Genomic DNA, 15,123 nt, shown 5'->3' on the forward strand with positions numbered 1-15,123 from the left:
ATTGCACAAGAGAAAGATGAGCTCAAACAAGAAGTGGAGAAGCTCAAGAAGGACTTGGCAAGATTCACTACTATAGAACACCACATAGGTAGTGCCCCCATGAGTGCCGATTTGGACGTAATCGCTACTGTTGATGTATCAGTGCCGATTCTTAAACTCCCACACGCGAACCATGACTGAGGCCCTAAGAACCGGCACTGATAGTAACTATCAGTGCCGGTTCCATATACCAACCAGCACTAATAGTTGCTACAGTATAAAAGCCCACCCCCAAGCGCGACCAGAACAGAGCCCCCGCAAGTCCACTCAGAACAGCGCTGGCCGCTATTTTTTCCGTCTTTACAGTTGGAGGATTCAGGATTTGGAGGAGTCAAGTTCTCTAAGGTTAGTAAGATGATTTATATTTCTTATATGATAGATTTCCTTGGTAGATTGCTCTAGGGATGATGGTTGGTGCTTGTTCCATGGTTATAAATTTAGAGATGTAATTGAGATCTAATTTAGGAAAAATTTGTAACTTTGTCATTGTTAGACGTATAGAGATGAGGTACATTTGATTCTTAGTTGGATTTAGTTGCTAGATTGCTCTAGATTTGAATTTAGGTGATTGTTCCTTGGTGTTAAATTTTGGAATTAGCAAGATCTCCAATATTGATATAAATTAGAGAAAGATCGCAATTTTTCCATTATGGATGATTTAAGGAGTAGATTAAAGTCACATGTAATTAGATGTAGGTGCGTACATTAAAATCTAGAGACAATTGCAAATTTTCCACTACTTGAACCGTTATTACCATTAAAAAATTACAAAAATACCACTAGAACTGTCATTCGAGTGGCATCCTTGCAAAGAATAAAAAATCAATGAGGTATTTAAAAATTCCCATAAAATCTTGCTCCAATTTTCTAGTATGTGGATTGCGTTTATTTTTAAAGTCTTGAATTTAAATAATAATTTAGTGGATTTCCTCTGTTCATTAATCAACGTAATGAATTTAATAGAATATTATGTTTTAGGGATGGCACGCCCACCGACGGGTCACAACCGGACACGACAACCTTTAGAAGGCGGGTCCTCCAACTCGGCCCAAGTACCAGAAGAAGATGAGCCCTCAAATAGGGACCAATCAAGATGCGAGGTAATTCAATGAATTTGTTCTAGATTTTGAAATGATTAATGATTATAAGATGAATATGTTTAATTATAATGATTTGCAGATGGACCGGTTATTAATGTACAAGTATCGAGGGCCAGAGTTCGTTGTTGGCGCTGAGGCTTTTCTGAGGGCTACCATGGCGTATAAGAAGCCATAAAGGAAGCATGCCGATCATTATATATATTGTCCGTGTTTCAACTGCAAGAACGAGAAGCAGTTTTCAAACATCGAGCAGATTCGTGCACACTTGATTCGCAGGGTTTTCAAGGCTGGCTATACCCATTGGACTGAGCACGGTGAACTTAAAGATGTTTGGCGTGAAGGGCAACCAACAGTCGAAGAAGACATAAGTAACGATATGATGGCTAACGAAGACTTCGATATGTCAGCATTTGAAGATACTTTTGTCGAGAACGATGGAGTGGACACTTTAGTTGGCAATAATGAAGACAGTTTAGAGCAAATGTTGCGTGATGGGGAGGGTGACTTCACCAGTGAAAGACAACATCAAAAGTTCCAACGCATGGTAGAGGACTCTAAAACACCAGTTTACCCAAACTGTAAAGATGAGAATAGCAAGATGCATATGGTGCTGACACTGATGCAAATGAAGGCTAGCAATGGTTGGGTCGATAAGGGCTTCAATGAATTGTTAGAATTCTTGAGTGAATTGTTTCCAAGGGACAACGTGTTGCCCAAAAACACGTACCATGCCAAGCAGGTTGTCTGCCCGTTAGGATTAGAAGTAGAGAAAATACATGCATGTGGAAACGACCGCATGTTGTTTCACGGCGAGGATGCAAACTTGGAAGCGTGTCGCGTTTGCAATGCATCGACGAGCAGAATGTTGATGATATCGAGAGCGATGGCATGAGGGTGAAGAGAAAGAAAAAAAAGACCCCCCATTAATGTGGTTTGGTATTTCCCTATAATCCCCCATTTAAAGCGATTGTTTGCTAACAAAGCAAATACCGAGCTGATGCGATAGCACACCAAACAACGCAAGAAAGATGGAATGCTTAGACACCTTGCTGATGGCATGCAATGGAGGAGATTCAATTCCAAATACAAGGAATTCAGAAATGAAGTGAGGAATATAAGGTTCGAATTGAGTACGGATGGGATGAATCATTTTGTCAACATGAGAAGTACTCATAGCACTTGACCTGTGACTCTCTGTATCTAAAACCTTCCACCGTAGATGTGCATGAAGGGGAAGAATCTTATGATGCCTTTGCTGATTAGTGGGCTTAATCAATCAGACAACGATATCGATGTGTACCTCAAACCGTTGGTTGAAGATCTTCTTGTATTGCGGAAAGATGGCGTACATGTATGGGATGAGTACAGACGTGAGAATTTCACTCTGCGTGTGATGCTGTTCATAATGCTCTCAGATTGGCTTACTCTTGGTAACCTATCAGAGCAGACTATAAAAGGGTACAATGGATGTGTTCAATGCTTGGATAAACAGGGGGCAATGGCTAATAAACAGTCAAAAAATAATCTTCATGGGTCACCGTAGGTTCCTTCATCTGGATCACCCATTCATGCTTGCCAAGGATTTTGCTCAAGTCTGCTATGTAATGGACCCAGACCCAGCTAACAAGGAGGAGCGTCACATTGTTCTTCAATGAAAAAGAAAGATTGTCAGTGTTGAGGATGTTATCGACGAAGAAGACTATGACAAATTCGATGATCTACCTCCTTTTTTAGAGAATGTCGAACTTCCTCTCATTAATGACACTGAGAAAGCTACCTACATACGCCACGATCATAACGAAGCATTAATCGTTTAATGAAAGCAACTTTCATGTATTTGATGAAATTTGTATAAATTTACGGTAAGATTTAATTTGTATCGAGTACATAAATGGATGATGTAAGAATATGCTTTAGTTTATATCGAGGGCATGTATGGAGTAATAATATGCTTTAATATATATCGAGGGCATGTATGGAGCAAGAATATGCAAATTTACCTGATCATATACCCAGAACACACAAACGCTAAGGCTGGCTAATGCATGGTTTTGGAAAGATTTAGACGTAAGAACCTCCCAAATCGGAGCCACAACGTGAAAACTGTGGCTAAACGAATTTTAAATGGCTAAAAACGATGAAAACTATTTTTCTGAATTTAAATCTAAAATTTAAAAGGCCTAATATTTAAAATATCTAGAATTCCTTTTCAACATAAAACTAGTTAAAATGACTATATACAATTTTATTTGCATTTTTCTATGACTTTTTCAAGTTTTCAGCCGAATTTAACAATATAAGAATATTTCTAGGGAAAAATACTTATCAGTGCCGGTTTAAGTAGCAACCGGCACTGATACTCCATATATCAATGCCGGTTGGTATATAGAACTGGCACTAATACATATATCAGTGTCAGTTGCTACCTAGAATGGTCACTGATACGAGTATCAGTGCCGATTATCAAATAGAACCGACACTGATACTTCTACTATATATATATATAATATATATATATATATATATATATATATATATATATATAAGCCTTCGCTCCATTCACCCTGACCTGACGCCGCATACTCCCCAAGGGTCACCTTCTCCCCGAGCGTCGCCTCCTCTCCGACGGGCCGCCTCCTCTCCGACGGGCTGCCTCCTCACCGAGCGCCGCCTTCTCTCCGACGGGCCGCCTCCTCCCTGAGCGCCGCCTCCTCCCTTATCGCCGCATTCTCCCTGGCCGCCACCTCATCCCCGATCGCATCTCGATGCGCCGCCTCCTCCACAGCATCCACCTTCTCCTCGGTCGCCACCTCCTCCCCAACCACCAATATATTAGGTTTAGTTCAAATTGTATGCAAATTTGAGATATTTTGATGATCATGGATGATGGATGGAGGATGCTCATGTATGTGGGTTTAGGGCAAATTAGAGGTATTGTAAAGTGGATGTGTGCTCCATGGTCGCATGGTGGCAATCAAATTAGATTTTTCATTTGTATTTTTGTGCTCATGGATGTGTGCTTCGGTACTGAACATTTTACCATAGGTTCACAAGATACAATGGAATTTTTGTGAATTTTTGCAAAATTGTTAAATTCCATTTGTATTGCCAAACAAATTCATGAAATTATCATCTATGTGAACTAAATTGAATTTGTTGTGATGCACACTCCAAGAATTTTACATAGGTTCACAAGTTTTTCTAGAACTTTAAGCAATGTGTGAACCATGATATAATTATTGGATCCCAGTAGAGTCAATGAACAAAAGTAGAATGCAGCTCGTATAACCTAGGTATAATGTAGCAGGAATTTGGGGAAGATAGCGGAGAGATTGTAATTAGGAAGAGTAATTGTTCAATTACAATAGTTTGCCATGCACACGCATCTCTCTGCCAGCTATAAGTAGTAGCCAGTGAGCTAGATATTAATGTCTTCATGAATGTTGTGACATCGAACATATTAATTCGTCATTTGTGTGAAGTTTCATATGTCCAGACTAGTTAATGTCCAGACTAGTTATTGTCTTATAAATTTTTCTTTTTGATATTTGACTAATCACATATATATGGAATCAAGTTCTTGAAAGACTGATTTTTTGTAGCTCAATTGTTCTGGGTAGTTAGGTCATTTGATTGAACTGCATTGTATCTGCGTGATCTCGTCCACATGGTTTCTTGGTAGAATGATAAGTATTATGTGACAATTATACTGAGTCATCTTAAGAGATGAATCTCTTTCGAGCTTGCTATTCTAGTTCTGATGTGTAAGGAAGGTTTGAGATTATACCTAGTAATGAAATGTTGAAGGAGGAGGGTAAGATAGCTGTGGGTGCTTATTTTCCCTCGTCTGCAGCTCTGTGATGTTATTTCTAATGATATAATATGATTTGATGTCATTTTGTGCATTTTGGTTATAACCAGGGTGCTCTATTGTTTTTCTTACCAGGACCGGCTAGGTGCTACCGCCAGATCAAGAACAAGCCATACCCAAAGTCAGCAAGTCAAGAATGAGACTAAGGAGAAAAAAAAAGATCATGAACCTCTCCAACAAGACCTCCAACATCTACATCAAGACCAAAAGTAACCACTACAAGCTCAAGAAAAAGAACAATAGCAAAGTGGTTATACACATGGTTGGTAGAAAGGACCGGAGGTGGAACCAACGTATTTAGGTGCTTAAGAAAGTCATCACCAATATAAAAGGGCTCTAATCGATTTGGGTACCAAAGAAGACTTGAGATCCACAAATCGGCTCGGGGATTTGGAGACTTGGCTCACAAGATGAAGTGAAGATTTAAGGATTAAGCGCATTAATGAAGATCATAATCATCATATACCCACATTCACATCCAAAGGTAAACAAGACAATTGTACTAGATACTAAATCCTCTAAATTGATGAATTCACTTACCTTGTCTGGGATTGTATGCTCTCAATTCAATTTATTGCAATGCCTAGTGTAGGTTTTCATATGATAGGTTGTTTATGTTTCTCTCTTTCTTATGAGCAACATACATGGTTTATTAGTAGTAGGTTTCTTACATGACACTAATTTTACAATTGGTATCCTTTATGTGCTATGAACCAATCTATAGGGTTCCCTCCTCGTTGTTATCAATAACAAGTGCATATCTTTCACAAGTATTCAATACTTATCTACACACATTTACAGGGAGTATATCTTATAGGTTGTGATTTTGAGACTAACATGTGTTTCAAGTGATATCTTTTGTAGTCTCATAGAGTAATCGATAAGTATCCGGAGGTATACAATTCTTAAAGGTTTCAATTGGTATCTTTGTCAAATCTTTTGTTCATTTAAGCTACCTCCATGCATAATATGGCTTAAAGTTCCTATCTTGACATACTGTCTAGTTGTGCATATGTTTCTTTCTCATCATATGTGTGCACACAAAAAGGGGGACTTTAGACTATATTATGTGGTTTTCATGAATTGTGATCTATGTGCTTTCATCTTAATTGATATCCACATATCTTTTAAATTTAATCCCTAATAGTGGTATCACTTTATTGGATCATAGTTTATGGAGCTCTCTCCCATGTCCTCTAATGTTTTTTCTCTTGAGTTCAACATATATTTATAGCCTTTTTGGGAGATTGTTGACAAAGGGGGGGGGGGGATTGTGATGATCAAAGCAAGTGCAAGATACATGAAGGTTGACAAAAGTAGAGAAGCTCTTGCATAGATTGATCAAGGGAGATAGTAACATTAGAGAAAGGGAGAGCCACAACAAAGAAGGACTAAGTGGTAAGAATATGTATCCAAGCAATATGGTAAGACTCTTTATAATTGGTATCATTTATTGTCACTTGTTTTGGTTGTGTTGTCATCAATCACCAAAAAGGGGAGATTGTAGCGAAAATGACCCTATTAGGTCATGATTGTGATTTTGGTGATTAATGACAACATAGTCAATGAGACTAATATGTTTGTCAAGAATATTAGGTCTCATGGATGAATACATTAAGAAGCCACCGCAGCTGGGATAAAGCTTGGTTGAATTGGAGAAATCCCATAAAAAATGACTACACTAGAAGGTCCGGCACAGAGGAGTTGTGAACGCAGGAGTGTTTTCTTGTCGGGTGTGTTTACATGCCGGATGATCTGGCGATGTGAAGATATGAACACCGGAGCATTTCTGAGTTGAAGCTTAAGGATGTTACACAGCAGAAGGTCCAGTGATTGAAGTGTGCACACCAGAGTATACGCCAGAGCAATTGTTGCAGAGAGGGTTGCAACAGTGGGAAGACCGAAGGACTACACGCCGGAAGGTCCAGCGATCGATACTATGCATGCCGTAGTATAAGTTGGAGCATTTGTTGCAGAGAATTTGTCAAAGTTAGGTTTGGTATAGTTTAACACACTGGATGGTCCGGCAATGAAGCAAAGCAATGCTGGAGTATTTTGCACTGAGGAAGGCGCGAGATGGCTCATTTAAACACACAGGAAGGTCCGACGACAGAGCGGGTGAACACACCGGAACATCTGATGTTCACATAAGCTTTGAGTGGAGTTTTAATGACTAATTTTAGAAGATGTACACGTCGGATGGCCCGGTGAGTACTATGTTGTTTACATCGGATCATCCGGCGTATACAGTGAATTTGAGCCATTAGGGCAACGGTTAGTTTGCGGGGTTGAGGCTGTAAATACCCCCTGCACTCAGTCATTTGGAGGTGTTCGAGTCTAGAGAAGCTCATGTACACCTGAAAAGATATTCAAGTCATCAAAGTGCTAAAAGTGATCATCCAACACGATTAAGCATATCATAGAGAGTGATTAGTGCTTATAGCCCTAGAGAGAAGTGTTGCTAGGTGCTGTAACCTAGAGAGAGGATCAAGGAGTGATCCAACCATGTACCGAGAGATACGTCGATACCTTGGAGTCTTGGTGACTCGCCGGTAACTTGTCCCTTCGACTTGGTTTGGAGCGGCAGCAAGAAGATTATGCGAAGACGCGGAGGCCCTTGTCTTTGTGACTAAATCTTCGAAGTGAAGATGGTGTATAAGTGACCGAAAGAGAGGTTAGTGGTGAGACCTCACCTTGGTGGCTTGGTGGCTCATCGTGCTTGAAGCCTTGTCTTTGTGACTTAGTAGCTCAAGAGCCATGACCGGAAGAGACTTGACGACCGGGAGCATATCCTTTGTAGAGCTCTAACGTGGACTAGAGGTGGCTTGTGTGCCACCGATACCATAGGATAAAAATCCTTTATGTCGAGTTTATCGCTCTACCTTATTTACGTTTCCGCATTTACTTACTTGCAATTTACCTTCCTAGAGCAGGTTGCAAACATTTTAAATGGTAGAGTAGACACACTAGATAAACCTAGAGCACATTTAGATAGAAATTGATATAGGTTTATCTTTTGAAGTTTTTGGAGCCATTAGTTTTTAAGTGTCCTAATTCACCCCCTCTCTCTTGGGATGTCACTGATCGTCACAAGTGATGTGTTCGAGGTGACGCGTGCGTTACATGTCACCCATGACCTTTTTTCACGTAGTATTTTAGTCCCACCTTGCTAGTGGAGTTGGAGGGAGGGAAATTTAAAAGGGTTTCTCTCCTCCCCACTTAGCATGTATGGATGAGAGGAATAGGAGAACACACATGTGCGCTCGCCTCGCTGGGCTATGGCCGGGGTGGGGGCGGGGGAGGGGGCGAGTGTGCAACACTTGCGTGAATGGTCTGCCGAAATCGGGTCCAGTTGCTTGCGCATGTATGGCTTTCTTTTGCAGTTTTTTTTGGTACGTGGGCAAACAGATAAGTATATGAAAATTATGTTGGTTAAGAGTCTGATCATGGCACGTAACAGAGTCCGATTGTAGCGCACTTAAACCGCACAATTCTCCCTCTATATATATCTGTCAGCCGCCACCACAAAGGAATATACATGATTAGGGTTTTACCAATTTCTCTTTGTTATGCCATCGCACGTAGTCTACTCCATCCTATTGCGTCGGCATGCACCGAAGAATGGGAGTGCAAGTCTCTGGAACTCCTCCCTCTTGGGATCTTGTACCGAGAGATGGCGAATAAGATTTTTGGGAAGAGCTCATCATGATACTCATGATCTACTTCCTCTACATCATCACGATCTACTTCATCATCTTTGTCATCATCTACTGCTTCGACATTATGAGAGCCTCTACATCACACGTCGCCATCAGGTACGTACATTGTTATCTAGTCGAACCCTAGTCGAGTGATAGTCAAATCTAGTCGAGACTCGTCGGAGCTAGTAGAGTCTTACTCGAGTGATAGTCAAATCTAGTCGGAACTAGTCGAATCTTGTCGAGACTCATCGAAGCTAGTCGAAACCTAGTCGATATTCATTATCTGTATCTATTCTTGTTTATATTATATCAGAAATTGAATTAAATTAAATCTGAAAGTGCTATTTTATCAAACAAATACATTATAGAGTAACTATTCTGGAATGTTTTTGCTTTCCATCTCCTGTTTTTACTATTAGCATTCTCTTAATGGTATTCTGCGCTTGTGTCATGCTATTGTCGCCTTATGTTGTTGTGACAATGCAGTCAGACTAAGTGATAGGTAGGTTCTTTGTTCATGCAAGATTTAATCACATACTTGATTAAGTGTTGAATCACCAACTACAGTAGAGATGAGAATTTTAATAATTAAAAAGTGTTGAATCACCAACTATAGTAGGACGAGGATTTAATAATTACTAATTAATATAAATATAATATATCCTGATGATGGAGTACCATCGTGTGTGTATATATATGTTATCTTGTATGATAGATTTAATAACCGTTATAAGACAAGTACGGTTATTCCAGACAGTTCATCATGTTCTATATGAAACTATTCCCTAATTAGAAAAGAATCCTCTAGATAATACAATCCAGAAATATTATGCTTGAGACACCGTGTATGGTACACCTCTTTAATCTGACTATATAAGAAGATGAGGGGGCAATCCAAAGAGGAGGTGAGAAAGAGAGCCAAACATAAGCAATATAATGTCGGATAGAAGCAAAAATAACCAACTTAGACCCATAGTAGACTCAAGCCACAACCAGATTCATTCGGCATAGCTTTAAGATCTTGAACATAAGAAAACTTGTCAAGATTCATAGGAGTAGATTTAGACACACCTCATTATAATTGTCTTCTCATGAGATCAATTAAGGCAGCACATAACATAGGATTGTTATCCTACGAGAGATCCGAACCTATATAAAATCTCATTTGTCCTTCTCTTCCATACACAATTGATAACCAAGTATTCCTACTTAAAATAAATATTTTCATAATCAACTTTACCAATCATCGATAGTTGACGCAATCCGTGGGGATACAATAAGACATGTCTTTATCAATTAAGTGAATCAAATCTGTGACAATGGGCTACTCCGATGATGAGTTCTATGACGATTTCAGACCCAACATCTATGTGAATCCCTACAGGTTGACAGAGATTCCTTGATCCCCAATGGTGAATTTTGGTCATCGAGCCTAGGAACTCGAAGGTCAAGATGATTACTCACGTGATAATATGTCTAGTAGATTGGAAAATCCGATTATAACCATGGCCTCAATTTCTGGTGGCCTTCTCCACCAAGTAGTCGCCAATATAGAGTAGGGGATTCCGAAGGATAAACCTCGCTTCTCCGACTAGGGGTGTCACACGTTGAGTAGTTAGCGATGGCTACGATGGAGGGTGGCGGCAGTAGCGCCATTGGAGTCAATCAGGGTGGTGGTGGAGGGGGGGGTGCAAACAAGGTCGAATGAGAACGCATCGGGGAGGGAGGAGGAGTGCCAGTGAGGCAGGAATCAGGGGTGTTGGGTGTGATGGCGGTGTCAGGTGTCAAGGTGCGATGGCGTCAATGAAAATGAAGATCGAGGGAGTAGGAGGTGGATGAGGATAAGGTAAAATGAGTTAGATCTGGAGGGTTGTATATAGATCTAACGGTCAAAAAATGAATGAGACAAATACAATATATTAAATAACATTTTGGAAATTTACAATATAGGTTCATTTATTACTTTCTTAGAAACCTCTAGTACAACACACAGATGCATCCATATACTTATACTATCACACATACATACACAACATCTACTAAAGACTGAAGATACAAAGCTTGAAGATTGATAAAGTCACTACAGACGTCTTGTTGTCGATAGATACGTCGTCCTACATTGAAAGAAAATTTCAACTTTGTGAGATACACAAGTAGCACACGAATTTAATCACTCATGGATAGATGGTACAAACACCTCCACTAACAACTAAAGCCTGATTCTCAAGTTTATTTGTTACTTAAGAGAGAAAAAAGAACAACTTTTGTAGAAATTTGACGTAGATCACATGGCAGCACAGGGGACTTCAAGTAGTGCATTACAGCACGGACGGATGGCGGTGAGTGGATTTTTAGAAACTCTAAAAATGCAATGATATTAGTCATACTATAGTTTATAAAACTACAGCTTCCCTACTAATCAAACATCTCAAAGTTTTTCGTACCACAGTATTTTTTAGAAATCATGGTTTCTCTAAAAGTTCCAGAAATATTTAGGACATGTTTCTTTCGATTTTGAATTGTGACTTTCAGTTTTTACAATCTAAAGTTGAAACAACTAAATAGCTTTTTGTTATAGCTTTTTACAATCTACTTGTTGGATTGTGGGAATCCAAAAAGTTGTTTTTGTCGGTTTTCACAAATTGTAAAAATTTATTTTGCTGAACTGTCCATCAAAATCTTTTATAATCTATAATTAAAAACTTTCTACAATCTGACTTTTTACGATTTATAATTTACAAGCTGGTTTTCAGAATCTTAACTAAAACAAATATGATCTTAATGTAAAAAGAACCTTAATGTACACAATAGAGAGAAAGCGCTGATGCGCAATTTTTTTACCGAAATATTCGCTCATAAAACCGCGTGTGTCTCAGCTAGACCCGAAGTGGAAAGAGACCAAAACTGCGCTCACCGTGGCAGCTGCTTCCTTAGCCATCTAGTTCCGTCCCCGTCAAAATTCAGCAACCGGCAAAAAGTCCGTGAGGTGCTGAAATTTTGCTAGCCCGGCACGGCAATGTTGGCATGGTCATGCTCACTCATGCTCGTGCACGTAGTAATAGAGGAAAGCGGCCAGCATCAGTCGTCAGATGGCGTACATCCTCTTGAACTCGTCGATCCACACGCTCTCGGACATACCGGAGCAGGAGAAGGACCGGGAGCGGCTGAGCGAGGAGCTGCGCATCCGCTTGGACTCCAGCCGGTGCGCGATGACCCAGTAGAGCATGGTGCCGATGGTGGTGACCAGGATGGTGGCGCCCATGATGGTCACGGCCACGGCCAGCCACCGCTCGGTGCGGCCCACCACGACGAACGACAGCGCCAGGAACGCCACGCTGATGAGCACGCACGCCACCCACATGAGCTTGTTAATCACCGCCATCATCTGCTTCTTGGCCTTGCGCTCGCTCACCACCACCGATGTCTGCACCACCACCACGGCCAGCGAGATGAAGAGCGCCACCGAGTCGAACACGAAGAAGATGATGAACGCCGTCTCGTGGGAGATGTTCGCCTCCCCCAGCGCCTGCCCCGGGGCCAGGCTGCCCGGATCGTCCGCGTACTCCCCGGGCACCGTGAAGATGGCCGCGAACGCCACCGTCGCGATCAGCACGGCCACCACGGTGGTCGAGTTGATGGCGTTGTTCAGCCCCTCCTCGTGGAGCTTATTGATGCGCTTCGTGATGCCCTGCATGCGCACGCGCGTCTGCCGCGTCTGCTCCAGCTGCGAGTGCACCTCGTGCTTGATGTCGCTCACCTGCTGCTTCAACTCGCCCGCCTGGTTGCCGCCCTCGGGGCTAATGGCGCGCGCCGACTGCACGCCGTGCTCTGCCAGCAGGCCGGACACGTCGGCGTTGCCCATCTTCTCCGCCGTGTCCAGCGCGGTCTCGCGGGACCGGTTGATCGCCTTGAGGTCCGTGTCCGGCAGCTCAAGCAGCCGCTTTATGATCTGCAGAACGCGATTTTTTTCACGAACTCGACGCATTAGTCAAAAGGGTTGCGTTTACTTGCATGCCTGCGCACTGCAACTCACCTGGTGGCGCGCCTTGCGAGACGCGATGTGCAGTGCGGTGTTGCCCTTGTTGTCCGTCACGTTGAGCAGCGACGGCTCGCCGGCGAGGAGCGCGTCGACAAGGTCCAGTCTTGTGCCCTTGGCGGCCATGTGCAGCGCCGTCTGGCACTTCTTGTCCTTCCGCAGCGCGATGCTGGGCTCCGCCTCCAGCAGCGCGCGCACCACCTCCACGTGCCCGTTCCGCGCCGCCGAGTGCAGCGCCGTCTTGCCGTTGCTCCGCGCGATCAGAGCCAGGCTCCCGTCCACCTCAAGCAGAAGCCTCACCACCTCCATGTGCCCCTGCGTCGCCGCCGTGTTCAGCGCCGTCGTGTTCGACGCGTCCACCGTCATCGACAGCTCCGGAAGCGCCTGCAGCAGCTCCTTCACCACGTCTGCATGGCATTAAACGACATAAATGTGCCATCTCGAGTTGGTTTCACAATGACACGAGCTGGCCTCAATGGCGATGACATATCAATACCTACATCCCCTTGCTTGGCAGCGATGTGGAGGGCGTCGTAGCCGCTGCGGGCCTTGATGCCGGCGGTGGCGACGTCGTGGTACTTGATCATCTCGTCCACCAGGGCCACGTACCCGTACTCGGCGGCGACGAACAGCGGCGTCTCCCCGGCCTGGTTCTGCTTCGAAAGCAGCGCGCCCAGCTCCGCCGGGGTCTTGCCGAACAGCATCTCCCGCACGGAGCCGAGCTGGCCGGCGCGCGCCGCCGCGTGCATCGCGGTGTCGTCCCGCTTCCCGGTCAGCTGTTTCGTCATCTTCTTGCGCCGCGTCGCCGCCCTCGGCGAGTCCATGGGCTCGGGCTGCGCCGGCGGCCTGTCCTCGCCGGGTTGGTTGTTCGCTTCCATCAAGCTCGGAGGCACGTCAAAATGCAGCAACAATGGCTGCAGTAACAAGATGAACCACCAAAAGACCCCATTACTCCATTAACATTGTTTAGCAACATTTCTTTCTCACTTTTCTTATCTTTTTTTGCCCACTTGGCCAATTCACCTACCAAATTACCCAATCCTAGCTCTCTAAAAGAATTTAACCAATCATATTCCTACCACATTGTGGAAATAAAATCCTTGGAAAGGCAAGATGAAAAGAACAACAAAAAAGATGACACAAAAAGTCCAGGAAAAAAAAAGGAAGTATGAACCGAATGTAAAAGAGGCCTTCAAGCTAGTGCCATGCAAGCGCCCTCCCCACTCCATCTATCCACATAAAAGCACCTCAATTTGCACCACAAAATCACATAAAAACTGGACTAGAGATCTAGAAAAAGTTCGCAACACCAACACTGCTAAGCAACGCCTCAACCTTTCAATCATTTCGCCCCGTTCCGATCCCCTTTTCGCGACGATGCAATCACCTCGAAAAGCCGTCCCATTTCCACCTCAGACTCAATCAGCAATGGCACATAAGAAACACAGGGGGATCGAAAAGCACAATGCACTAAGACCAAGAACACATGATGGCCTCCAATAGAAGAAAAATATGTATACGCATAATTGGGATCAAGAATCGCATTAGAAATATAGAATCTCCGACGCTATCCCCTACGAACAGAAACTGGGCGGCCACAGGCACACATGGGTGCAAAGAACAAACATACCGGCGTGAGCTCTGCGCCTCCTCTCGGCGTCCATGTGAGCCATGGGACCCCTATCCACAGGCGGATCAGCAGATGATGCGCAAGAACCGGGTTGGCCGATTACAATAATCGCCAGTCGAATCAACGCATGAGCAGGCATGGGAAAATGGAATCAAATTCAGTGTGTTTTTCCTTCTTAAAAAATGTTTTCTTTGCTCGTCTTCTTCTGTCTAAATTAAGAATACTAGCACGACTAATTGTGAGCCGTGACGTGGATTCGTTAACGCTGTATAGTTATAGTTAAGCAGTTGGTGATCCATGATTAGGTGATGATCGATTTTGATTTTTAGCTCGCTCACATCTGGATCCGGCCTACCGTAGCGTTCCTTGAAAAAAAATACTTCTGTTCGTTTATGTTATTTTCCTTATGTACCTATTTTCTGTGCATGTCATTCTCTCTCTCTCTCTCTCTCTCTCTCGATCGAGCTGGTGCATGTCATTTTCTATCAGCTCTTGGTTTGGTGATAAACTGATGACCCACGCTTGACGCAGCAGGCAGTGAAGTGCAGCCTCATCGTTCGACATTGATGTTGGCAAGGAGGTGCCGACGCATCAACGGCCCGGATGGAGGTTACAGAGATATCGAACGGCTCTCCGTTACAAGCGGACCATTCCAAGCGTCTTCTACAGATGATGCCGAGACTTCACTGCCAAGTCAAGCACGCAACGCTAGCAAATGATAGCAGACGAAATGGACCCCTGACGAT

General features: G+C 43.2%; 1 protein-coding gene across 3 annotated transcripts; it reads right to left on the reverse strand.

The window, feature by feature from the left end:
* Nucleotides 1-10,668: 10,668 nt before the first annotated feature.
* LOC133916376 (ankyrin repeat-containing protein At5g02620-like) lies at nt 10,669-14,635 on the reverse strand. Of its 3 annotated transcripts, none has more exons than XR_009909485.1 (4): nt 13,244-14,358; nt 12,745-13,154; nt 11,626-12,660; nt 10,669-10,825 (listed from the first exon to the last, which is right to left on the reverse strand). XR_009909485.1 is itself a non-coding variant. In XM_062360020.1 (4 exons), exons 2-4 carry the CDS (start codon nt 13,623-13,625, stop codon nt 11,797-11,799), a joined length of 1,656 nt encoding a protein of 551 aa, XP_062216004.1. In that variant the 5' UTR covers nt 13,626-13,661; nt 14,378-14,635; the 3' UTR covers nt 10,865-11,796. The 3 variants fall into 3 exon arrangements, 2 of the variants coding, with proteins under 2 accessions (XP_062216004.1, XP_062216003.1); XM_062360020.1 differs by lacking the exon at nt 10,669-10,825 and adding an exon at nt 14,378-14,635 and having other exon boundaries at nt 10,865-12,660; nt 13,244-13,661; XM_062360019.1 differs by lacking the exon at nt 10,669-10,825 and having other exon boundaries at nt 10,865-12,660.
* Nucleotides 14,636-15,123: the final 488 nt, after the last annotated feature.

This window comes from Phragmites australis, chromosome 4 (assembly GCF_958298935.1).
Source record: "Phragmites australis chromosome 4, lpPhrAust1.1, whole genome shotgun sequence".
NCBI lineage: Eukaryota > Viridiplantae > Streptophyta > Magnoliopsida > Poales > Poaceae > Phragmites > Phragmites australis.

Bases quoted from the DNA above. Each gene is read 5' to 3' on its own strand.
- LOC133916376 (XM_062360020.1), bottom strand. From the start codon at position 13,625: ATGGAAGCGAACAACCAACCCGGCGAGGACAGGCCGCCGGCGCAGCCC. The intron at 13,155-13,243 runs GTATTGATATGT...AATGCCATGCAG, and splicing joins TGCCAAGCAAGGGGATGTAG to ACGTGGTGAAGGAGCTGCTG. The intron at 12,661-12,744 runs GTGAGTTGCAGT...CGCGTTCTGCAG, and splicing joins CTCGCAAGGCGCGCCACCAG to ATCATAAAGCGGCTGCTTGA.